Source organism: Centruroides vittatus, unplaced genomic scaffold (assembly GCF_030686945.1).
Source record: "Centruroides vittatus isolate TY-2023 unplaced genomic scaffold, ASM3068694v2 contig_846, whole genome shotgun sequence".
In the NCBI taxonomy this organism is placed as follows: Eukaryota; Metazoa; Arthropoda; class Arachnida; order Scorpiones; family Buthidae; genus Centruroides; species Centruroides vittatus.
This window is the reverse complement of record NW_027122551.1, coordinates 338,540-364,895: the sequence shown is the minus strand read 5'-3', so window position 1 is coordinate 364,895 and position 26,356 is coordinate 338,540. Positions and strand designations below refer to the sequence as shown.

The 26,356-nt window shown below is 37.1% G+C and overlaps 3 protein-coding genes across 6 annotated transcripts; 2 read left to right on the top strand and 1 right to left on the bottom strand.

Moving 5' to 3' along the window:
* Positions 1-46: 46 nt before the first annotated feature.
* Positions 47-2,845, top strand: LOC136982503 (disintegrin and metalloproteinase domain-containing protein 10-like). The gene has a single exon (XM_067278999.1). It carries the CDS (start codon positions 76-78, stop codon positions 2,158-2,160), a length of 2,085 nt encoding a protein of 694 aa, XP_067135100.1. The 5' UTR covers positions 47-75; the 3' UTR covers positions 2,161-2,845.
* A 1,949-nt stretch (positions 2,846-4,794) lies between these two features.
* On the top strand, positions 4,795-11,318 carry LOC136982492 (uncharacterized). Its single transcript, XM_067278990.1, has 8 exons — positions 4,795-4,818; positions 4,927-5,217; positions 5,289-5,425; positions 6,405-6,580; positions 6,656-6,746; positions 6,832-7,009; positions 7,081-7,228; positions 11,032-11,318. Exons 1-8 carry the CDS (start codon positions 4,795-4,797, stop codon positions 11,316-11,318), a joined length of 1,332 nt encoding a protein of 443 aa, XP_067135091.1.
* A 660-nt stretch (positions 11,319-11,978) lies between these two features.
* Positions 11,979-21,482, bottom strand: LOC136982465 (17-beta-hydroxysteroid dehydrogenase type 6-like). 4 transcript variants are annotated; one of them, XM_067278946.1, is made up of 6 exons: positions 21,178-21,481; positions 19,149-19,407; positions 18,649-18,870; positions 18,410-18,592; positions 12,448-12,580; positions 11,979-12,371 (listed from the first exon to the last, which is right to left on the bottom strand). In XM_067278946.1, the coding sequence occupies exons 1-6, from the start codon at positions 21,238-21,240 to the stop codon at positions 12,026-12,028; spliced, it is 1,206 nt and encodes a 401-aa protein (XP_067135047.1). In that variant the 5' UTR covers positions 21,241-21,481; the 3' UTR covers positions 11,979-12,025. The 4 variants fall into 4 exon arrangements, with proteins under 4 accessions (XP_067135047.1, XP_067135048.1, XP_067135049.1 ...); XM_067278947.1 differs by having other exon boundaries at positions 18,658-18,870; positions 21,178-21,480; XM_067278948.1 differs by lacking the exon at positions 21,178-21,481 and adding an exon at positions 19,502-19,630.
* Positions 21,483-26,356: the final 4,874 nt, after the last annotated feature.

Sequence of the window (26,356 nt, the reverse complement as noted above, 5' to 3'; positions counted from 1 at the left end):
ATTCCATTTACATAATTTGTAAAATTTGAATATTTTCGAATATAGATTGACAGGAAGTTCGAAATTAAACGTAAAATGGATATTTTGATTTTTGCCCTTTTAATTATTTTCTCGAAGTTTTGCCAGAACAAACACTTTCTAGATTTAGTCCAGAAGTACGAAGTGGTTCATTTACGAGTGATGAATTACGTTCACCGCAATTCTCTGCGTCTGAATCACACGACTAGAGTTTATTTTAATGCCTTTGGCAAGAATTTTTCGCTCTTGCTTCGGCCAGACGAAAATTTTGTACCGAAAGACCTCGATGTATCGATTAAGAAGAACAACGAGACATATATCGAGAGCATAGACGATATAACGAGGGAACTCTTATACCAAGGATCAGTCGTCGATGCGGAAGGTTCTTACGTGTTCGGTTATTTTGTCGATGGCGCTTTCGCAGGAACGATAAAATTCCAAGACGAAACATTTTATGCGGAACCTGCCAATAAACACCTGGGTGACGTTTCTGATGGAAAGAAAATTGTAGTTTACAGAGAAAAGGACGTTCGTTATCCTTGTTCTAAACTAGAAAACGAAATTTGCAATATACAGAAGGACGAAATAGAGAGTATCGGTCCTCATCATAGCAGTAGGAATTCGTGGAAGAGTAGCGAAAGAGGTAAAATTTGCGACTTGGAACTAATATCAGATCACACATATTTCTGGGAAATGAACGGAGACCTGAAATTAGTAATTAAAAGCATGTTTTATCACGTCAAAGCCGCCGACGCCATTTTCAGTAACACTGATTTTGACGGAGACGGTAAGCCGGATGGTGTTAGATTTTACATCAAGAAAATTACTATCTTCCAAGATTCTAACGTAATGGATTACCCCATGAGGGAAGTGACCAATTCTTCCTATCAATTTTTGGACGATTTATCCCTTTACATTCAGCTTCGATGTCTGGCAATTTGCTTCACGCATAGAGAATTTGCGGAGAACGTCGTCGGGATGGCTTATCGAGCAGGCAAAGGATTAAATTCGACTGGAGGAATTTGTCAAGCTCCCCTTCTCCTGGAAGACTATCGCTGGCACAGCTTAAACGTGGCTTTTATCTCTTCCTTCGGCCCCAAACGTCGCCTTCCGGATAAAATAATCAATCATGCCTTAACGCACGAGTTGGGGCACAGTTTCGGTAGCCCACACGACAATTCTTTCGATCCTGTTTGCAGTCCCGGTTATCTAAATGGAAATTACATCATGAGCGAGTTTACTAACGATGGGAGCTTGCCCAACAACGTTTTATTTTCTCCTTGCAGCCGTGCCAGTATTTATGACGTCATGAAAACGAAAAGCTTCTGTATGCTGAATTCCGTCGGCACTTTTTGTGGAAATGGAATCGTCGAGAGTGGAGAGGAGTGCGATTGTGGTACCAACTCTACTTGCGATTACATCGATCCATGTTGCGTTCCCATGAACGGGGAGAGCGTCGATAAACAGTGCACTGTAAGGAGGAGCAGAGGCTACACATGCAGCCCTAGAGGAGCCGCGTGTTGTAATTCGTCTTGTCAATTCGTTCCTAAGGGCCCGCGCAAAATATGTAATAGCGATAATCCTTGCGACAGAGATTCTTTCTGCACTGGAAACTCAGAATTCTGTTCGCCGGTTAGCCACGTCCCCGACGGAACACCATGCCGAGGAACTTATTTTACTTGCTCATCGGGCGTCTGCAACGTCACGATTTGCCACGTGCACCATCTCAAAACGTGCGACTGTCCGAATGGAAGCGGTAAGGAATGTCACATTTGTTGCGTGGAAGAGAAGAAGAACGCGTGTAAATCCGCCGCGGAATTAGGCTTTTATACCCCTTCCGGTAAATTATATCTGAAGCCGACAGGTGTGCATTGTACACCTCGAGGCGTCCGGGTCTGTGACCATTTGGGAAGCTGTGTGGCCAGATACAGAAGTAACCACGTGGCCAAAATCACAATTTTGGTTTTGATCAAAAAATATTGGTTGCATTTATCATCGTCGATTTTATTATTAATTTGTATTTTATATATAATTTGGCGTATTTTGTATCCTGTTAAAAGCAAAATTGTATCTAATGTGAAGCTGACCAGCGTGCGTAGAACGGAAAGTAACAATGGACCACATATCATTAATGACAAGTAGAGTAAAATTCATTAAAACTTTTTAATTTTATCTATTTAAAATGGTGGATTTCTTAGGCAATTGACAGGAAATTTTTCAAAATAAAAGAATTTGACGTAAAATATGACTCGTGGACATTCAGTAGTAATCATACATGTATTTATTTATTTTATAATTTAATACAATTCATAGTAGAGTAGCGAACAGATGTGTAGATCTAAGAATAATAATTCTATTTTAATGACAGAAAAGTAATTTTATATCGTGATATGGATGGAAGAATTACGTAGAACACATCAGGGTTGCTGAACCTATTGAACTTCCTGTTCCTTTACAGTAATAAAACCGAAAATTACCGTTTTCTATAATAAACAGTTATGTCTGGTTCATAAATCAACCGTAATTTACCGATTCGCAAAATTATTTTATTCTCTCGTCACCGGTAAATCGGAAGGGGTTTATAAGCGATTGGACAATAGAATTCGAATTCCTGACGGGATGACGGGTAAAATGGACAAGAATGGCTTGTTTGTCCGTACTAAAAGGGGTGGATCAGGCAAACGAGTCGGAGGACGAAAAATGATAAACATTGCACACGGTCGGTTTGAAAAGAAAATAAGGCGTTTTCTGCCAACAGAATATCGTCTTGTTACGAAGAAAAAGAGACGTCACTCGCCTAGGTGATACGTCGACACCCTTCATTGTTATTTTCACAAAAATTATCAACGTATCGGAGGTGTTAGAGCATGAATTAATTCGAATTATTAAGACGGATCTTCCTTTTTGTCACAAAATCGGACCCCGAACTTCCGAGATGTTTGCTTTAGGCTTAGAATTATTTTCAACGGATAATCAAAAAGAGTAAGAAAAACAGCCCGTTTTACATTACAGAGTCCTTGTTTAACGTAGTAACTCTGGTTACATAATGAACTGTCCGTTCGACTATCATTTTTACAGCTTGGCCAAAATGATAGTCGAATATACAATTCAATTTAGTACATTTGAAAGAGGCAAAAAATTCTAGTGTAGGGACGACTGCGGATCCAGAAATCTTTAGAGGGTGATGCAGAAAGGAAACTATATACCTTATAAAACTTTTTAATACCTGAGGTCTCGGGATTTACTCGGGTAAAACACTCAGAAGGGGGGTGCAGCTCTCCTAAATCCACCTCTGGTCAGGAATGACTACCCCACAAAAAGGATTTAATGTGTGAGAGAGGAATGGGGTTTTCAAGGGTGGGAGCCAGTCGAGTGTTAAAGCTTAATAAATGCACTGTTATATTTGATATCAAATTACTAGAACGAAACTATCGGTTTAGTGCATAACTTTTCTAAAAATGTTTGCAATTTCGAACATGTACGTTACAGCACTATCTAAATTACACGATATAATGTACTGTATAAGTAAAAAGGGGTTGACGCAAGTTATATAAGATGAAAAATTAATTTTAAAGAATACAATCCAATTTTATAAAGTCTTCTCAAGTTTGACAAAGTGACAAGCTCGTTTGATGTCAGGTTTAAGAATAAGTGACTTCTATAGAAAACCAACGATGCTGTAATTTTTAATCTTCTTGATTCGATTACTTTCCCTCGGTTAAACTTCCTACTTTCAGCCATGCTTTGTTCAAAGAGGTGTAACGAACCGTAAGAGTGGCAAAGTACTAAAGTACCAGCAATATACAGTAGTTAAGGGAGTGGAAATCAAGGTTAAGTGCGAACCTCTTCGCTCGTCCACTTCTCTTTGTCAATAACTCACAATTACTTCGAGGTCCAATTGTCGAAAAGGTAAGGAATTGCATTTTTTGCACTGGCATTTTTAACGTAAGTAAGAAATATTTTTAAATTTTTAATATATTTTCTTACAAGTCTTGACAATGGAATGGAAGGAGAGGAACATAAAAGCAATCCAACTACTTATATTATTATTGGTACGAAATTCACTTTACACAATTAATTTAATTATGAAAGTTTGTATTTAATAATTAATTATAATTAATTAATTAAATTTTATCATATTTAAACGTATTTATTTATATTTTCAGCCGTCCGTAACTTTCGCCCAAAATTATGAAGGCAAGTTTTAAATTAATCAAATGTTAATTTATTACATTAAACGTATAAAAAGCGTTATCTAGTTTGTTAAACTTTTATTTTACCTGTTACAAGTTAAACAAACTAGTGAAATTAATTAAAATTTTAATTATTTTATGAATTTGAAATACCTAGCCTACTCGTTGCCACTAGCGTAACTGACACCGATATTAAGAGAGTCCGATTTAAAACGTGCTAACCTACAGCTCACCCCTGTACCACTGTAATTGTAGCCACCACCGCTGCGAATAAAGAGTAACGTCTTAGATATTGTATATATGTGTATATACAATAATTAAGAGCGTTTGTGAGCTGTATTGAAGCAAATTTGTAAAATTTTCCATGAATTTCAATATTTTCCCACTGAAACTCACTCATAGAACTTCTGTACTCATTCAAGTTCGTAGAACGAATTTCTCCAGAACTCGAGTGTGTCCAGAACGTTCGATAGTAGAATAATTGAAGCGTGAATATTCCGCTAAACACGTGTATGACCTTTTGTATTACGTGCTTTCAAATTGTATTCAATACAATACATTTCTTCACCTGATAAAATTTCGAATGGCGTCGTATCCGAGCGAAACGGTAACTTTTTTACGAAAAGCAAAAGCAAGTTGCAAGTATAAAAATACCAGTAAATTCTATTTTTGTAATGTTTAATTCTTTTACTTTTATTTTCCTTTACGTTTGTAGACGCTTATAAATACTAAAGTTTCGATAGAATTTGAAAAGGTGATTTTACTTTTATCAGTTTATAACATTCGCTGCCACGACACCAACTCTCTGGGAGGAGCGGAAGTTTTTACTGCAGTTTTGAAAAAACCCGAAGGGTTCAGAGGTCATCCCATTTTTGCAGAAAACAGAAACATTAGGGCTGCGGCGGACGAAGAATGCCAGATTCGAGAAGACAAAACCAATCCGTCCAACGTCGTTTACAGGTTGAAAGTTTCTGATTACGTCAAGTGTCCGGTGGAGCGGAAAAACGTAAGAAGTACTGAAAAATGCGGGCAGAATTGATGGCTTAAATGTGAGAATGATTTATTATTTTTTTGCAGGAATTTGTTTCGGTCAGAATTTGGTTTCCTCAGTTGGACGGAATCGTCATGGCAGACGATCAAGATGTCGTCGTTAGATGCAAACCTCCGTTAGCCATTGTCACCGAACAAAAAGTTACTTCTTTCTCCGGAAGCATGTAAGTGTTTCCATAGATTATTACATAAAAGTTACGAACAAGTTTGCATTTCCACCGAAAATAGAATCATAAGGTTTCCTTTATGATTCTACTTCCGGTGGAAGTGGAAATTTATTAATTCGACTGGACGAAATTTATTAATTTTTAGATTGAGGCAATAACCAGAGTTCTGTCTACAATTTTTTTCTTTTCATTTTAATCTGTTCTTTTGACAATCACCTTTCAATTAAGTTTTGTCATTTTATGAGTAGTAGAGGTATAAAGGAACGTTTTTGGCAAGGAAGTTTGGTTCTTATCTGCAAAAGTTGGCATAACTTCAAATTCTTTACTGTAAAATTGTCTCTAAGCCAAATAGAACACTAGTTTTCATCTCACAATATGACTGATAATCGATTTGGTTTGATCGATTTACATGGATGCAAACGTGATTTTAATTTATTAATCGTAACTCTTCGGAACAACTACCGAAGATGATTAAAATATGAAAACTAAGAAGGAAAGGGACCGTAGGCTTGTTGGGAGACGGCAACGCAACACTTGCACGTGGGTGGTGCTTTTCGGGATTTTCTATGGAAAACTAGTCTTTATTACGTGTTAGATACGCGAAGAAAGCTCGGAAAACTCCACGTGATCAGGCCGTTGATCAGGCCGTTGGTCAGGCGTGAACCTGCGACAAACTACTAGTGTAATGCGATTTTAACTGCTCGGGCATTGGAAGGCACTTTGGCAACCAAATAATTAGTTATTTTTCATTGTAACTAACTCGTCACTAGAAATAGAGCTGCAAAAATTTTCAAAGTGATGTCGGGGACGTCGATTTTTAATATTTAAACGAGACTGACGGACTGAAAAACTCCTCTTTGCTCTGACGTCTTCTTCGTCCTCCTTCAAAATCTCTTGTATACGTACTGTACAGTACGTGAATATCGATTGCTAAACGTTTTCGCATTCCTCTAGTATGAAATATTGTACATTTTAGGCCTCCGAGTGGAAGAGTTTCGGGAGTGGTGGAAGGAGATCCTGGAGAGCTGGTTTACAATATAGGATTATATCAGGAATCAACGCCTAGGAGTAATAATTTCGATTTAGACGTGGAAGAAATCGTTCCGATAGGAACAATGCTGCAGCTTAGAGCCAATATCAATAATAAATCTGGTAAATTTTTAATGCAGTATATAAAATTTAATATTTATATGTGCGCCTAATATATAAAACTGTTTAACAACGTAGCCTGGAAGTACGTCAAACTATTAGAAGTGTCAGTTTCCGCCGACGAGAACGACCCTTATCATAAAGGACACATAACATTAGTTAAAAATGGGTACAGTATAAATATTGCAAACGATTTAGATTTTCAGAATTCGAATTTTCAGTGGTTTAAAAATATTTTAATGCTTTAAAATTAGGTGTAGAGTTAAAGAATACGACACTATCGTTCCCAATCAACCTAAGAGGCCTGCAGATAACACGGCGGAAGTCAGCATGAATTTTCAAGCATTTCTACTGGACAACACGGAAGAAAATGGGAAACTATGGATACACACGCAGATCAAAGCTTGCTTGGAGGCCACCGATTGCTTAGCGGTAATTTATTTTTAATTTGTCTTTAATTTAAATGGGACTTTGTCTTAAATTGCGCGCTTATTACTCTACAGGAATTTTGTTTGGATTTGTATCAGCCTTCAGGTCACGGAAGGAAGAAGAGAAGTTCAGATAATTCCACAGGAACTAATCGACACACGAGAAAATCAGACTCCACGTCTATTGGCGAAAATATCGGAATAACAGTTTCCTTGCCTGGAAGTAAGAATTTAAATTTTTCTCTTTAAACCGGTGTTTTGAAGTTTTTTAAAACTTTTTCCGCTCTTTAAGCATTAAAAGGGCCTTTTTAACAAGCCCACAATGGAACGGCCCGGTGGTGAGGGACGAGGCGTGACATATTCAGGCAGACCATCCTGAAAAATTCTTGAGGGTTTCGACTCATCAGGATTCGATCCCGGGTCCCTCTGAGCGGCAACTTTCTGCTCAGGGGAACCCGGTTGTCTGCTTTAAAGATTAATAAGCTAGCGTACAGTTCGTGGTCTGGTTACAGATCTAGCTCTTTGCTACTTAATGAAAACTTTAAAATGTCTTATTTCTCACATACACATGATTTTCTGGCTCTGATTTGTGCTTAAACGTACTATTTAGACCCCGGGCTAGGGTCCGATCCGAGACTTTATAAAGATACTATATTAAGAATCATAGACAGTGCTTACGAGAATTACGGATAAAACAAAGCTTGTTTCCTGTTTTAAAGTAGTTATCCTAATTTTCAAGTGTCATTGTTTACATCGGTGGCGCGTGACATTCACCAAAGCAATGGCATTTCAAATTGCTGGAGATATGCACGACGAAGTAGCATATAAACACGAAAACTTACATACACACTGCTGTATAAATATAGTTATTTTAGAAATAATGATAAACAATAAATAATTTTCTATAAATAATAATATATTTATACTTAAGCGTAGAATAATGATTTGTGATTTTATTTCTGTCTTTAAAAAATTTCTAACCTTGTACTAACTTGTAAATATAACTCTTACTTCTAATGCGTAAACGGTTTACATTTCATCTTCGGAGCTTTCAAATTGAAATCTTTGACTATAGGTTTATAAACCGAGTAGCGAAAGGTCAAACGATATTTTTACGAAAAGTGCCTATTCCTTTCACTGATCTTTATGTCCTTCCAGTCTCCGAAAAGATTCGTTTCGCGAATAAACTGTCATTACCATAAAAAGATGTGCTTCGTTCTAACCGACTCCAAGGATAATCGAATTTGCCTGTAATGTAAATAATCGAGATCGATCATATAAATTATTGTAATTTCTATAGGCTACTTTCAGCTCTTTTTCGATTTCGATCTGAATAAGATATTTTCATTGACGGCCGAATGACCGAGGCGAATTTGTCAGCACGCTGCTCTGAGAACCCGGGATCGAGGAACGGAACCTGATACATCCGGGACAGATCGCCCATGAAAAAATTTCTAAATTTTGCTCGCCCGGATACGATGCTGGGTTTCCCAGAGGAGCAGACTAATCATTCAGTAGCGAGTGGAAAAACCACTGAACACTGGCAGTTGGTCGCGGGTTTGCGTTTGATTAATGAGCTGGAGACGTATAGTTTCCGGGTTATGTTCATACGTATAGTGCTTTAAATAGGACCATTTTACCATAGAAAGTACTCCCGGAATGCACCTCCTTGGCAGATTGCCCATATGTTGCGTTGTCATATCCCACTAAACCAAATTTTATCGCGATACAGTTGTATCTTTCAAGATAACCGCCACCATTTATGACGCATCAATTGAGCCGTTTTTTCCATCGTCGAAAACATTCCCCAATTACTGCTAAGTGATATCTTTAACAGCATTTTATGATTCTGACCTTAAGATCATTCAAATTATGCGATCTCGTTAAGTACACAAGTCATGATGCAATAATGTTTGAATACACAACACGCAACTATCCTTTCGTCTATTTTTGCAGTTCTTATTCAATTCCGACGTATACTCATTATATGTACGGAATATTAATCTTTCCACTTTCAGATTTGTAAATTTTGATCTGCATGATTTTTTTCTCTTGCATCTTGAATTTATCGTAAATAGAGCTTAGAAATCTCCCTTTAATTTGACAATGTTATCTCAAAAGTCTTCTTATTGGTTTAAATATGAAAATATTAGGTACTATCGATTTATTTCGTACCATTAAATCGATAGTACCATAATATTTTCATATTTAAACTAATAAGAAGACTTTTGAGATAACATTGTCAAATTAAAGGAAGATTTCTAAGCTCTATTTACGATAAATTCAAGATGCAAGAGAAAAAAATCATGCTGATGAAAATTGGAAAGGGGAAACGAGGAGGTGAAAGAGAGACAGTAAAAGAAAGAAAGGAAAGATTTCTCGTGCTTGACAACACATTGTTATGGGCGTTGGCATCCTCTAAGCTCGCTGTATGCCCAAGAATGTATAGTTCCATGCCATTCAGTGGTATTAATCCTCAGAGATTCTACTACAGAAAGCTAAAAAAAAAAAAAAAAAAAAAAAAAAAAAAAGAGAGAGAGAGAGAGAGAGAGAGATCTAACGGTGCAGACAGACCAGAGTGAGAATATCTGCAGAGCTAGACAGAGTAAATGCCACAGAGATGACAGGAAAACTTAACTATCTAACGTAAAGATATATTGGTTTAAAATGATAGTATTGGGAACTATGTGAATAAGATGACAAAACTGCAACACAGATGATGATGACGCAATTCCTCACCTCTTTCAAATCCTCTCACATAATACTATCCACGTATAATCTGCGAGTAAAAGTAAACAGGTGATGGGAGTTAGTATTTATATAAACTTTTTATGAAAATAATTCTTTTATAAGGTCTGACAATTTTTGTTTCGTTATATCACTTCTGTCTAGACAGTTAACCAAGAATTGTGGTTAAAAAAAACCTTTAAAAACTCCCCTTCTTAGGCATTTAGAGAATAACAGGAATATAAATTCGCTACTTACTTGATGAAAACAGTCTGGACAGGAAAGTTTTTTTAATAGTTTTTACCATAATTATGCCAACTACACGAAAGGGAAATAAAATTTTATCTACTTAATATTACGAATATTTCTTATAAATTCCATTAGTACCCAGTAAGAGTAATCTTAAAGTCTAAAACTTTCGTAAGGTTATGGTTTGAGTCATCGACATTCTCTGTTGACGACTCAAACAGTAATGATGAATTGCTTGTGAGGCATGGCTGCTTGCAGGATTTTGTCTCACGAAGGACAAAATATACACTTTTTAAATAAACTAATCGAACAATTGTTTCTTTAAAATTATGTTTCTTAAATATCTCGTGAGATTGAATAGTGAAAACATAAAAAAATCGATGATAATATAGTTTTCCAAACAGTAGCCCACAGCTCCTTCCATATTGCAGGAGCTGTGGGATACTGTTTGGCAAGACTCCACATTGAGAGCTGTGCCATTTATCATTAAAGCGCCTGCTGAATGTAAGAGCTTTAAGGAGAAATACTGTATATTGCTTCGCATCACCAGAATCTACAGGGTGTAGACTCTGGTGGACTTCCAGTGGACTTCATTTTTAAAGAGAGTGTAGACAAGAGACTCGAGACACGCTACGGATCTTAAATTCATATAACCTGTATTTCATATACTAATACAGAATCATTCTTGCTAAGGATCATCGCAGCGTCTCTCCAAGATTCGTAAAGAGTACAATTACTAATTTCATTTACATGCTTTACATGCTTAATATCGAGATTATTTACTTAATTGACTAATTTATTTTCATAATTAAAGCTAATTCTTTTGATTTTAAGGTCTTTAAGGACAAGTTTCATTCGAATGTTAATTTTAATTTACATTTCAAAAGCTGTTTTACACGGATTTTTTCATTTTAATTCACGCTTGAAAGTGGCCGCTTGCTGCGTCATTTTCGTCATCACTTTTCAATATTATTTTATTAAACTGAAACTTTTATTCGAGCGAATCATTTTTCGGCAAAATAATATATTCGATTATTATTTTTTCGGCAGAAGATTCGACGTTTAAGAAGTTGGAAAGCATGGAGACTTGCACGTCTTTCTTGGCCTTAACTACCGTGTTGGCAACTCTTTTATTATTGTCTATTTGTCTGTCCGGAATTCTCTACCGTCACATACAGCGATTACGAATAGAATCCAAGTTACTTCCGATTTACTTGGGATCCACGTCGAAGGTCGTCGATAGAAAAAACTTCAATCCGAAGAAGGAAACGATCGAGTGTGACAATAAGAAGAGGAGCTCATGCAGAAAATTTCGACTCGGACACCCGAAATATTGAAGTTTTACAGTTCGAGATTCCCATTATAAAAGAACACGAGGGTTCGCGTGATTTGGTGCCACGGGTTTACGTACATTTAAAATTTTCTTTAGGTGAAAGACTATCGTTTCGTCTTACTACTCGAATTCTTAAAAAAAAAAACCAAAAAAAAAACCTCTACCGTAATGCGCACAAAACTCAAACTAAAATGCAAAAATTTCATTATGGAAGGTGCCGTACATATTTGATAAAGCGCACGAATGAAACATGGCGGGGTCTAACGCGCATATTAGAGTGGACATTGTCTTAGGCAATCCGAGGCGCGGTAAACTGCTTCCAATTGTTTGCCTCACAGCCTGGCCCAAGCCAAACCTTTTTGGTCCTTTTTCTTTGATAGATTGTTGCTCACCGTGGTGGTATTATACTTCCATTTTCTTTCATTTCCTGCAAACGAATTGCCTCGACATTTCATACACTGGAATCCTCAGTCTGTAGCCTGAGGCAAAATGAGGCATTCCATGAGATCCCGTCGTACTTCATTCGCGTGGGTGCTCAAATATGTACTCGTCATTACATATCCTCACGTCCTTACGATCAAATTTTCTTTATTTTCTAATTGTTAAAATAAAAAGATTTAATATATTCAGAATAAAATATAATAACTTAATTTGTTTCGTAAAGTTTAAATTCAAATATCTTTTAATAAAAAGTAATTTCTTGCGCGAAAATTAAACGCTTTTATTAATACTCTCAAGAGGAGTATTGGGTTGTAAAATAAGGCAAAAGAGAATATCCATAACGGGCGTAGGCAAAATACTCATGAACCAAAACCTGATTAGATCTTTGATACCCGCGCATCTGTAAGTGTAGTTTGGATTTTCCACTAAAACGGCCTCTTGTAATGTTTCTATGACCTCTAAAATGTTCGTTCTGGCTGTCTGTTGTGCTTTTAACAGAGATTTTCTGAAAGCCTCGAAATAGTCTTGGCCGTAAGATTCCTTCACTATATCGGGTGTTTTCTGCCAGTTATTATCTAAACCTTTGTTAACTGCGTCTTCTGTGGTCATTCTCGTCCTGAAAAAGAATAAATCGTTGACGGTAATCTACATCTACTCAATGAAATGCTATTTATTATTTTATACTTTTTTACCTGTATAAACCCGGTTCCACTGTAATCACTTTCACTCCCCATTTCTTCATTTCTCTTCTTAATCCGTCGGCGAAGGAAACCATGGCGTGTTTGCTCATACTGTAACCGACGAAACCAGGATACGTAAAGTGCCCTATTAATAAAACGATTTTCTTTATTTAAAATGTTACGTCTCGAAATGTACGCCAATAATATACGAAATTATCGGGAGTCCGGATTCGAATTCTCGTAATGTATTGGGGATAGATCGAGTGACATTTTCTGCCTCTCACTCGCGTCGATCAATCCCATGGAAGGATATTACATCACATTAGCTTCGATAGTAACTAGTAACTAAAGCCATAATCTGAACCGTGGCGGAACAAGAACAAGATGGCGGATAGAAATGTCAGAGGAAATTGTTAGCTGTATTCAAAAGTAATTAATTATTTGACTAACTCTATAAAGTGTTGTAAGTTTCTAAAAACTCATTTTGATTGTGGTAGGATAAGTGGAGTAAATATTAACACCTAACTAGAAGCTAGTTTCCCATAGAATGTTCTCCCGGATAGCACCTCCTTGGCCCATGTCTCATCAATCAAATCTAATTATTCTCAATACTAAAAAATTCAAATGATAATCTCGTAGAAATTCAAAGATTTTGGAAAACTTTGAAATATTTCATTATTTAGGCTATCCTCGCAGATATACCATATAAACTTAGCCTATATCGAGTTATACTTTCACAATCTGTCACCTAGACGTATTTACTGTTCAAATACACACAAATTATTGTTTTTATTACTACGTTCAAAGACCAAGTGAAAATATACAGTATTACTGTATTTATAGTTAATACAAAAATTAGCCATTTTACTGATAAAGTTGAGTGTTCAATCTAATTAAATAATCGGTGATCACAATATAAAGGTCTTTTCAATTGGTTGATATATGCACATTTTTAGGTATATTTGACGCTATTCTTCAGAAGTTTTCTTGTAAAACTGACATAATGACGTAAAATTGATTAAAAAATGTATACTAATTCCAACCAATCGAACAGATCCTAAATCTTTTATGGTGTGTTCGATTGGTTGGGTTTTAACGAATAATTGTAACATAGCATATGCAATTACAGATGATTTTATTTCTGATCACTTGTCTCTTTTATAAAAAAGAGTAATGTACCATTCGCTGAAGAAAAACTCTCAGAAAGGCCTTCTTTTCGTAACGTAAATAAGAGGAGAAGAGAAAATGCCCGGAAAGAACTCAGCATGTAGACATTTAGAAACTCACTGATATAAATGCAAAAGCTGAAAAGTTTAATGAAATATTACTGTATTATGTAAATAAACAACACACAGATAATGTCGCGATCTAAACATAATAAACAATAATGTTATCTTTTCCTTTTCGTCGAAGCTAAACAACTTATAAACATCAAAAGAAAATACCAAAAAAATTTAAAGATCAAAAAGAATACATTAGAGAATTTTCAGGACGATAAACAAGAACGTCAAGGGGAAACTAGGGGCTCAGAAAACTTAGGAACCCAATATGGTTCGTACTCTTACAGAATTAATTTCTTCATTAATAGAAAAAAGTTCTTAAGACTTATTAATAAAGCATCATTTTAATTTTGTTCAAAAAAGTGACGAAAAGGGCCAACTAAGAGGCGAAAAGTATCGCTCTCGTTGCTCTCGGAAAGAAAAATGAAAAAAAAAAAAAACAAATGACGAAGAATAATGTGGTGGAATCTATTACAGAGCAATGGACCCACTCACGTAAACCACTTTATTGCTGTATTCAATAGATTCTAAATCCCAAGTGTGGCCGGTCTCCGGCAACCGAATACTATCTGAAAGAGCCTTTATACAATAATAAACAAGGAATTGAACAAGATCAGTAAGGTGGGGACCATCAGATCGGTGAAATTGGGAAAACAATGTCAAAATAAGTAGAAATAATTAAATTTCTATGACATCTTTTCCTACCTGACACCATTAAATTCTAACAATTAAAAAGAAAATACTCCGTAATGAAAACGTATCTGATGTTGGAGCAGCAAAATAATCGATCGTAATACCTCTGGCGACATTAAGAGGAATTCGAGAAATTCGAATAAGTTACGGAAGAACATCCACGGTACAAAATGACGTAGTAGTTTGATATGGAATCATTCGTTTGGCATTGGGGGAGATGTTCGAGTCACGAAAACGCTCCGTATTAGTCAGTTGAAAGAATATCCTGTAGGATAAAGCAAATTCGAGTGACGACTTAATAATATGGTGTCGCTTTATTGCAAAACTTAGGATTCGTTAGCATTCTTTTTTAAAATGATCATCGTTAAAAATCGATGGCTAATTACGTACGCAGTGTGTAACGTAAGGACAGCTAGCTCCCGGAAAAACGGGTTTTGAAAGAACTAGCGATATTTAGAGGTCGTCATTCCGTGTTATTTATGTCTCCGCACGACGTCGCAAATGACAAACGTCGATTGGAAATTTCGACAACAAACTTGTAGAAATTCTTTCCAATCTCAGAAAACTTGAAGAACAGGAGAAAACGTAAGCGCGAAAACCGCGGATCATCGTTCTTCCGGTTCGTAATTTTTTATTTGACCAAGGTCGAATCTGTCCTTTAAGAAGAATGTAGGCAAATCCGAAACGACTCCGAAAAACCAAGGAATCGAAGAATGTTTCGTAAACAAAATGCAAATTACTTGCCTAGAAATCGTGACCGGCAAATAAAATACAATAAAGAGGAAATTCCTTTTAAAGGACGAAATGGCTAAAAATCGATGTGTAATTACGTACACTTGGATCATTACGTAAAGATAAGTTGCGTCAAAGAAAACGAGTTTTTATAAGACTAACGAAACTTCCGGTCTACTCAGGTGCACGGCATGAAACCTTACCAGGAAAGGAAAACAGATTAGAAATTCTCACATAATTTGTATAAATATTTAAAAAACTTTAAATAATTAATAATTTAAATGCATTTATGTTAATTCCTACTCTACAATTCGGGTCCCGATTTATCGTTTAGTGTTTCCATCACGCTTTGAGGGGTGGTGTTTTCTTATCGATTGACCCTTCCGTCGTCGACTCGCTAAAATTCGAGACGAAGTGACATAACCGAAAACTGTTTCCGGGGTTACTTCCTGCTCTTTATCTGAAAAGTAGCATCGGAATTCTTTCCGAAAGAATATATCCGGAGACCAGAGCCATATCGGAGTATTGCTGCCCGGGGCAAACTTCATACCTGGTGCCCTGATTTGATGTTAATTACAAAAAATTCTAGGGCTTTTCTTTCAACGGACTCAGTTTGGTGTCCCGAAGGTCGGAGGACCGAGCCACGTTCCCACCCTCGTAGTTACGTCTCTCCCGGACCAATCTTAGTTTCTAGACCTATAAATATCTTCGGAGGCTATTATTTTATTCTTAACGTCTTACAGTCCTAAACATTACGATCGTCGCCCTGAGAGTCGACCGACGCACCTCTACATAATCACTATACAGCACGGCCATCGTTATATTTGAGTTATCATTAGGGGAAAAGTTTTATCTATGAATTGCGAAATAGTAGATTCTAGTTCTCACCTATGATAATTATAACCTATTTTCTCCTCTCCTAAATATTAAATCTGGGCGATAGGATTAACTTAACATTTTGCAGATAAATTATAATTTCTTGGTGGACAACGTCGTCCCAAGACAGGTGAACTTGGCTTTTTCTGGTTAACTTGTAATCGATTAATAATAAGTTATTTTATGATGCATTATCGTCGTCAATCAACTATTGTTGATTGACGACGCAGTAACTCATCGTATCTTGCACGTACATCGTATTAACGCAGTAACTCATCGTATCTTATCACTAATATATTTTTAAAAATAAATTTATAAAGAAATTTTGGAGTGGTTTTTTTACAGTTAATTACTACAGTTTATCAAGGAATATTTTTGTGTCTGGTGCCTCTACTTGAACGAGATTCTTCCCAGTTCGAATGACACTTACAGAAAGTGGCCAAGTATCGAATGAATGTATAATGCGCTTTTTGTTTCGCAACCTCTCGAACAAGACCGAATCCCACAACCGTACCAATGGCGGAGTTGTCAGCAAATTAGACGGGAAGGGGGAGGTGGTAAAAAATATTCGAAGGAACCGCCACCTGCCTCGATGCAAATACACTCTAATTATACCTTACATTTTTACCCGGTGAATATTTTGCAATTTACTTAGTTTGCCCCCCACCGACTTTAGTCGCCAAAGTCGCCAGTGGCACACTTTCTAAAATCTGAGGGACGAAGTTTGTCGGGGTGCTTCTTATTGCCTAGGACCGCGAATAAATGCGCGCATTTAACCTAAAAATCGCTCGTTACCAAGGAGATTATCTAAAAGCGAGAAAATAAACAAAGAAAATAAGATATAGAAAGATAGCGCGCAGAGCCATAATTAAACTTCTTGGGGCACGAGGCGCTAAGCTCTCGAATGATCTATTTTAAAGATTCTAGAGAATCCAAAGATATATATTTAAATATATTTATTTAACTAATTAAACGATGCTATGGCCATTGGCCTTTTTCAAGTGTAAAAAAATACATAGGCCTATATATATATATTTAAAAAAAGAATAAACAATCAACAAAACAATAGAAAAGAACAGCAAAAAGAAAAAAATACACAAAACTAGTCACAGTTCAATTTTTTACAACTTGTGTAAATATAATAAGAAAAACGCCAACCAATTTCATCAATCCGTCTATACTCGACTTGTAGCACTGCGAAATATAAAAATTAACATTGAATTAAACTGTGTCGTAACAACTGGTGAGCGGCTTTGGTCCGTGAAAATCCTTAAAAGGAAGTTAAAATAGGACCGCTTTTCTCGTACAGCAATTCCTGTCCAGAGACGTTAGAACGATTTCTAAGTTATTATTTCTATATTCCACACGTTGATCAATACGATACAAACGAATAGACTTAGGGTAAGACAGGGTATAATCTTCGTTATATTTCGATAAACGACGAATAAATTATTTACCTTCGATTTAACAACGTCAAATGATTTCTATAAACTCCAATTTAACGATCTTTCGACTATTTTTATAACCGTATAAAATGCGGAATGAAGTAATAAAACTGCAAAAATTAATTTACAACTTACCAAGTTTTACATGCAATTATTTAATTATTTATAAAGTTACGAATTTTCTTAATTCCGAACGATTAAATTCAGTTTACTTTGAAAGTCTCTACTCGATTTGTCTTTTAATTCTATAACTTAGACAAGAACGAACGTCTTACATTCGGACGAGGGAGACTGTTCCGACTGTACAAAATCTCTCAACGTCATCATTTCCGTTACTCCTTTGTTACGAAAGGCAAAAATCCGTTTATAGCATTTGTCGATTATAATGTTTTCTTATTGCTTATTCTCTTATATTTTGTTATATTATCCCACAAATTTACTGTAAGCGATCAATTTAAAATAAGCGGTATATTCGTTAGACCGTTCAATAGTTTCGTCACCCCTACCAAAAATTTTTCGATTATTTCTCGGAAAGTTTGACAAATTCTTGAAAAAGCTAATTAAGAAATAAAATACTTTGAAAAAATCCTAAATTATAGATGGAAAGTTACAACAATAACTATTGTTATTGTTGTTTACTAAATAACTTGTAAACAAGAATAGCTCATCCAGAATTCATTGCGTTACGCGAATCTTCTCGTTACTTATATCAATATTTTTCTGTCTGTGTATGTGCGTGAAGGAATAACGAGCCTGGTATTATGCATTATGCAAGGCTTCCACTTATAATCTGCAGTTTTCGTTAATTCGCCTGTTTCTTCTATCTGCTAAACTGTGTTATTTCTCCGTAACCTTGGAGCGTAAGTAATTCATCTAAAGCATTACGCTTTTTCTGGAAGCGTAAAAGTTTGCGAGGGTTGAGATACGGGAAGCTTTCCCGAGTCTTACCTGCCACACTGGTGACGAAAACGATTCTACCCTTGGATTTTCTCAGGAGCGGAAGGAAGGCTTTGGTGACGCGCACATTTCCCAGAACGTTAACTTCTATCATTTCTCGAAAAGTCTGTATATCGCACCATTCGATTTCCGACAGAACCGATCTTCCTGCATTACATACCACGCCCCATAGAACTGAAACGAAAAGGCAGAGTTACGGAGGAGGCGGGCGTTGCCTCCAAGTAACTAACCTTTCGGACCTTTTCCGTTCAAGGTGTGTTCCAACTCTCGAAAGGCTCGGTCTACATCGTCGGCCCGAGTCACGTCCATCTTCAGCACCTTGAGCCTGGAACCGCAATCCTCTGACAGCTTCTTGGCCTCGCTACCGTCGGGGTACAAACAACCGGCATAAACGAAAACGCCGTCATCGGTCAGACGTCTGGCCAGTTCGTTGCCGAATCCGGTGTCGCAACCTGTAAATTACGGAATAAAAGAGTCAGAAGTCCGATCGGAAAATTTCTAGTTTAAAATTCCTCCAATGAAATTCGATCGTGTGCCAGAACAGGAGTTGCACGAAAGCCTGCACGTTCCCTTTTCTCTTCTTTGCTGTCACTCAATAGGAATGAAAAGCCAATGGTAGGGTTAGGTCCTTGTCTTTCTTTCGGATGAAAAGTATCGTGGGAATTAAGAAAACGCGCGAAAGAGTGAGTGGCCGAAGGTCAGCCGAATTCTGGAATTAGAAAAGACCTACCAGTGATGAGAACGGCTTTATCTCCGACGTCCACTTGAGTCTTCTTGAAGTAGAAAAGAACGAATTGGGCCAGCAGGTGAGCCACATACAGGAAGAGGAGGACGCCGCCGATTCCGGACATGGCCCGGGACAGGGGAGGCAGAATGCGGCAAATAATTGCCAGTGCCGAAGCAGTACACAGGTAACTCAGCGCACGTTGGGACATCAGTTCTTCATAGAGGGAGACTCGGGGTGGTGCCTGGCACTTGAGGGATTCGTCCTGAAAAAAAGAAAAGCCAAACAGCTCGAAGCGGTTCCAAAGAGAACGAAACTCGCCATGCATTCAAATTTTTCCGGAGACCGATTAGAATTACCCGCTGGTAAGACGACTACACTCTTTCGTCACAAAAGACCTTTCACCCGAACGAAAGTAAAAACGATTGTAAAAAAACCGACGGTGCCGAGTTTCAGAATCAAAAGGAGTTAGATGTCGCGCGCCGATCCGCGGTCTCCTCCTCCCAGACCTTGAAGGAAACCAAATATGATGCCTTGTCTTACGTCATTGCCGGATTTTAACTAGACGAAACTCTTTCCTTCTCGCCTACTTACCTTCGACAGACAAACGGGAATTTGGAATAGTGAAGAGAAGAGGAGGTCTGGTTTGACTAAATTTTATATTTGTAGACGAATGCAATCCCAGACCTAGCAGAAACACGTCATATAAAATCTCGGGTACGAAAAGAGATGAGAAATTTAATTGGGCAGAAGACTGTAGCGTTTCTCCTGGTAAGCAACTTAGTAACAGAATTGAAACGAAACGAAAAGAGTCATCTGATGACTCTTTTCTTAGTTCCAATCATCACTCACAAACAGAAAAAACGTCAGAAACAGAAAGGGAAACTGATATTGATAAGGGAAACTGTTTACGCACCGATTTCGTTTTCCAAAATTTCAGAATTTCCGTCTTGTAGATAATGGAGATTCAGAGAATGTCAGAATTTCCAGACAAACGATAAATTATTCGCGTGTCGTATTCTATTCGACGTTATATTTGTGAATTTTTCGAAAGTTACGTACCTTACGGCTACCTGAAAGGTTTTTAGTAGGCCTGTAGCGGTACGTTTGAAGTTCCGTATTAAGTGATTTTCCAGACTTTCTCGCCAATGGGAATCTCAGCTTTAGAAAATCTACTCGGCTCGACACTAAGACGAAAATATTTCTGTTTTGAAACTTGTATCGCGTCGAAAGTTTCCACATCTTTCCATTTCTCCGGAAAATGGTAGGAATTCCGGAAAATCCCAGTCTACGGTACTTTTCCTTTACGGAAAAAGGCAACAAATCTTTCTTTCTTTTCGAGGGGGTCGGCGTTATTTTCAGGAAGCGGAAAGAATTGAAAAGAAAAGTCTTGCAAATTGGTGAGATCTTCTGTAGTTAAGTCTATAGATTATTTTTTACTCTTCCCTCCCGAGGGACATCACGGAAAAGCCCTCTATCGATGGTGGCATGAAGACAAAGTATGACGGAAGACGGTCAGGTGTCAGTCACCGAACTCCACACCTGATTTAAATATTACGAATAAATTATATTAACTTATAAATTATGTTTTTCATTTTGCTTTTACCAAATCACGTAACGGAAGACTTTATCGGCGGAAACGACAATCGACATTTAGCAATGACGCGTGAATGAGGACAGTAACTATTAACGAATGACCAGCGTGGAATACTGGGGTACGCAGTGTCGGCGAGTTCGAAGCATCCGAAACTTAAAAAAAAATTTATTTATTTCAAAACCGGAAGTGGAAGAAGCGAAACTTTTTTCGGAAACTTTCCGTCCATGGTCGCGTTCTCGCTATCGCTCGGTCGACCGAACTTATTCCTCTTAGTCTCTACGCTTAAAAGGGGAAAGGAAATGAAGAAAGCGTCGATTAAGAACAGGCGAACAAGCCAGGGAAAGAGACGTAACGGTATTGCATAAAGAAGAAGTTGGGGTAGGGAAAGCGGATGGAAAGAGGGGAGGGGAGAGAAGAGAAACGAGTTGGTTTACTTACCCTTCCGCTGAAGAGACGTAACAGCGGGCGTTTGAAGGGAGGACGGACGGAATCGACGGCCATTTTAAACCCGACGGGATCTCGGACGGAAAAGGCTAAAAGAAAAGGAAACGCGCTTCCCGGAGGGGAAGAGCGCGACTCGAACCTTATCTGCGAGCGATAAACAAGGTGTCCGCGCAGCGTCCGTTGCAGCGATCTCTCTTATCGATTAACTACTTTCGTTTACTTTTTCTTCGATTGTAAATGTTGCCGATGACTCAGGGCGGCAAAGAAGCGCGTAAACCTCTTTCGCAATTCCCGGCGGATACCGTTCTCCTTGGAAACGATTCTTTCCTAACGGACTCGACGGTGCTTCCATCTGGTATCGAAACTCACAACTATTGGCGATAGAGGCACTGGTAAAATCCGCCTTTGACAAATAGAAAAAAAAAAAGTTTTTACAAGCGGATACTTTAGCCGTTTTAACCGATTGCGAGATACGAAATATCCGTTTTCCATCCAAGTAACTTCGCCGAACGGAACGTTTTTTCTCATCGCAAAAGTTTTTGTAGACGTGTAGTCCTGATTGGTTAAGACTACGATATGACGTAGTATATAATAAGGCGGGATGCTAGAGTGCTCTAATTCAAAAGTGCTTTTTCCGTATGATATTTTAATAGGCCTGTATACTTAAAATTCCGCACTCGGGATTTCCATTAGTAAATATACCTTTAAAGCATGGTCTAAAATATCGATAAAGGCTAGATGAAGCACTTTATCTTTCCTCGTATAGGCTATAGGCCTAAATCTATACAAGAGGGAATTTTCTCCCACAGTCTAACAAATAATACAGTTGTAGCAATTTACAAAAAGAATAATGAGGAACAAAACAATTACACAATTATTGTTGTAAAAATATTTGAAAAATTTTCTACATAAGAATAAACTCCTTCCTTATGAAATAGAAAATTAATAGGTATTCATTTGGATTTAGACAGAATCATTCTGCATTACACGCGTTACCTTTTTTACATCATAATTTAAAAGCCATTCGATCCTATTTACAACTGGCTATAAATTGCTCTGATGGCTTCTGTGCATTTATCATAAGCATTCGACTCGGTTGATTTACGGTTACTAAAACTATTTTATCAAATTTATTTTAATGGGCTAATTGTCTATCTTGGCTATGTGATGGCATATTTGGAAAATAGCAAGTACTTTACGCCCACCAGTGGCCGAGCGGTCTCGTACCCTGAACACTGGGAGTTCGGTCGTGGGTTTGCGCCTCGCTCTGACGGGCTAACCACGTGGAGTTTTCCGGGTTTTCTCCACCTTTATAACGCCTAAACAGGGGCCAGTTTCCCTTAAAAAATACCTCCCGGAAGGCATCCCCCTAGGCAGATCGTCCAAGTGTTGCGTTGCCCATAACTTAACGAACAGCAAGTAATTTACAACAGATGTGCAAAATATTTGCAGGACTCAAAATTTTCCCAGAACGTACATAAAATTACCCCAAAAATTATTGCACACTAGCACGTAACGAATGAATAAATTGATCGGAAACAAAAGCGACGTTCTAATTTCACTTTTAAAACAACAATTTCCCTGTGTTTTGACGAATTTTTTCAATTTATGTGCATAGGCTTAGCCGAGATGCTACTCCATTATATTGTGATGATTTTACGTCTATTGCCGTATTATTGTCTTTTCTGCCTCAAATTTTTCCCCATAAGTGATAAAAGTGTTACTTGTGACTTCGAAATGGACACAATTCTTCTTCGGCATTGTATTTCTAACAAATCGATATAACGTTGGAACAGGAGAAACTACTAAAAGGTGTCATCGTGGCAGTTACATGACAAAAATTTCTGAAGGTAAGATATTTCTTTGAAGCGCAAGTTCATTTGAGAGCCAGAAAGTGTACAAATGCTTACAAGGCCTTTTTAATGAATACAGGGAGAATACCAATGGAATGGCTGAGTTTCGGCACACAAATGATGAATGTTTCGAACCGAAAGAAATGTCTTTACTGATGAGGAGAGACGATACTCCCTAAACGCGTATAGAATACTGAAATAAAGATGGAAAATAAAACGCGCGTGTTGTTGTTGTTACGGAGCATTGATCCACACAAAAATAAAACGAAAATAATGCAGTAGAGAATTACAATATGGTTTAATAAAACCATAGCACCGGATAATTTGGAAAACTGCATTTTTGCCAATACACCATTTCAAGAGAAAAAATGTCATAAACTGTAACGCTTTAAGAAATGAGAGCATAATACTTCTGCTGTTTGATCTCGGTCATTGTTGGTATAAATGTGTATGTTGCAATAGATCAGATACTAGATTTTTTAAATAATTATATTAAAATATTTGATGCAATACGTTTACGTAATTTATGAAGCATTGCATTCAAAATTTCTCTTTAAAATCATTTACATTTCAAACAAAAATTTAATTATAGTAATCTGAAAACTAAAACAAAGACACATTGTTTTTAGTATACTTTTTTTACTCTCTCTTTTAAGCATTTTTTCATTTTCATACACCGGAAACTTAACCAGTCTCCATTGTGCAATAATGAAAGGATTGCACAACGGAGGATTGCTGATGCATCTCGATAATGCACATGCAAAAATTGCCACGCTGGGACGCTTTATCTGAGAAATAATCGGTGGTGATATTCAGCGGTTTCGTACAGGTTCGGCCGAACCCGTTGGTAAAATTTTCAGTTTCCCGAACCTTGGAACCTTCCCGAAACCTGTTTGAGAAATGTTCCTGTTAAACACACAGAACATTTCTCAGTGGTTTTGTTTTTTGTTTTTTTTTTAAATATATTAAAATATGCGTATTATATTCTGTAATACTACTAAACTAGAGCCTTATACCCCGTTCGCACCGAGCATTTCAATCTAGATTGTGAGCAAGGTCGGGGACTATGTCTTGGTGCAATCTCTCTCGACCGTTTTAATCTCGACCGAAACGAGGTTTAATCGCGATCGATTCAAGAGAGTTCTTGAAACTAGATCCAGTCATAAGAGAGATCCCACAATCTCACGCGCGCGAGATAATACAAGATGGCTGTGGAACACGTGTTGGGCTATGGACAGCGAAATCAAAAGGATATTGTATTTCGAGAAATGATGACATCTGTCTTTTATCAGCAGTGCCATTTGCAGTGAAAAATTTCTCCGCCTAAAAAAAAAGGTCGACAGCAGTAATGCACAATTGTTACCTGGTCTTCGCTTAGGGCTGATTACGTTGCAAATACGTCACTGATTATTAGATATATTGCAAGAAAAGGTATTGTATTTATTTCTAGCCAAAACTTCCATTTCGTTTGTCGGTAATTGTTAGGGAAAAATTATCTGCTAGCGAACCCTTTGTTAACTATTTCGAATATCCCCACTGGAAATAATGCATTATTCTTCTTATAACTCTGATCTGACATCGACTAATTTTCATGTCTGGCCCGCTCGAGAAGGCTCTTAAAGAGAGAAGGTTAACAACGGGGAAAGGCTCTTAAAGGACGAAGCCTCGGAGTGGAGAAAGACTTTTAATGGGAGCTGAAGCAAAACATGTGAGAATTTTTAAAACATAAAGTTCAACTAGCCCACGAATTCCGTCATTTCCAATTAAAAGTCTTACTATTCTTGAGGAAAAAACGGCAAAATGATGTAATCGATCCAATTTATAATTCAAGGCAATTATTGGGTAAAAAGATTATTTTGTATAAACTGCATCCGAATTAAAACGGAAGAGTGCCATTTAACATGGTCTGCTTTCGGTCATCTCACTCGGAGAAACGCAATTTGTGCCCAATCGGACACAAATGCATGTTTTAGTGAAAATAATCTATTGATATAATTTATTTAATTAAAGGAGGATGCGTTTAGTGTCATAGCTGTGCGGATATCCGCTCAATTGCCTTACTTCCTAGTTTAATTCGGAAATATTATCTATTTGCACCATAAATAGTATTGTAAATTAATCTCGACGTTATTCTTTCGATATTTCTAAAATGAAAGTGTTTTTCCAGGAATAGTGAAAAATGAAACGTAATCATTCTGTAATGTGTTGCCAGATGCGAGTGAACTTTAAGTTGACGCGACAGTTCATTCCTGGAGAAATTTTACAATCAATGCAGGTAACTTGACCTTTCAAATTGCCACAGCCTCCCGATAAAAAGAAAGAATAAAGGGGGTAAAATCGCGGAAGAACTAGTTCAAATAGTTCATCTTTCAAATAAAATTTACAAGAATTTTTTTCCCTGCTAAACAATTAACAGCTTGGCAATAGGCAATTGGCCTGTGTGTGTGGAGTGCACGATTTTGTTTACCCACTCTTACGCCTTAAGTCGAAAATTTCTAATTTCACTAAATATATTTTTTAATGGTCATAAAATTATTAGAAACATTACTGAACATTTTTTTGATAGCTTCTAGTCCACATCTTTTTTATTTTCAGCGTCTAGGTATTATTTTCATTGAAAACTGCTAGTCCAAAACTTTTACGTCTTTTTCCCCATAATACAAATTCTGCTATTTTGCTTGAGAGAATTTTTCAATAAGATGATCATAGTCCTTTTTAATTTTAACAACATTACACGTAATGTCCTACAAGTAATAAAAGTTACTTACAATTACTTACAAGCTACTTTTAATTATTCAACTATTTTAAATTTTTGAGTTCTTCTGAATCTGCTACTGTCTGGTTCTTAAACTTGCTGAATTTTTTGCTTTAATCAGATAAAGCTACTTTAAAAGTTAATGATTCTAACAAAGATTTTCTGCTCTTTTAAATGGGGTCTATACTTGCAAGCTTTCCACCGGAAGTTCTTCATAGGCTTCGTTGTAAGTTGAACATGTTTAGATAGTGACGGTAAGACCAATGGTATAAAATGGGCTTGGAGGACTTTCTGCTAGTTGAAGATCGTTCCTAGTTGTTGACGGTGTGATCTGAGGACTTGCTAACACTTTTTAATCGCTTTTGATAAATACCTTTTTGCAGCGAGCCTTCTTTTTCCAGTAAAGCAAGTTTAACTACAGTTATTAGAATATATGAATTTTGAATTCAGACAATTTAAAAAACTCTTATGTACAAGAGCACTTGTGAGGCAAAAGTCAGAATGCAGACTTTTGCCCCACTGGTACATTTTTATGTTACAATGGTTTAACCAAGTCACGATTACT

What these genes read in the sequence shown, in the direction of transcription:
- LOC136982503 (XM_067278999.1), top strand. Translation starts at nt 76, where the DNA reads ATGGATATTTTGATTTTTGCCCTTTTAATTATTTTCTCGAAGTTTTGC.
- LOC136982492 (XM_067278990.1), top strand. Translation starts at nt 4,795, where the DNA reads ATGGCGTCGTATCCGAGCGAAACG. An exon ending in GTCCGGTGGAGCGGAAAAAC is followed by an intron (nt 5,218 to 5,288) that starts GTAAGAAGTACT and finishes ATTTTTTTGCAG; the next exon opens with GAATTTGTTTCGGTCAGAAT. An exon ending in AGGCCACCGATTGCTTAGCG is followed by an intron (nt 7,010 to 7,080) that starts GTAATTTATTTT and finishes ATTACTCTACAG; the next exon opens with GAATTTTGTTTGGATTTGTA.
- LOC136982465 (XM_067278946.1), bottom strand. Translation starts at nt 21,240, where the DNA reads ATGGCCGTCGATTCCGTCCGTCCTCCCTTCAAACGCCCGCTGTTACGT. An exon ending in TAAAGCCGTTCTCATCACTG is followed by an intron (nt 18,871 to 19,148) that starts GTAGGTCTTTTC and finishes CGTAATTTACAG; the next exon opens with GTTGCGACACCGGATTCGGC. An exon ending in GTGGAACCGGGTTTATACAG is followed by an intron (nt 12,372 to 12,447) that starts GTAAAAAAGTAT and finishes ATTCTTTTTCAG; the next exon opens with GACGAGAATGACCACAGAAG.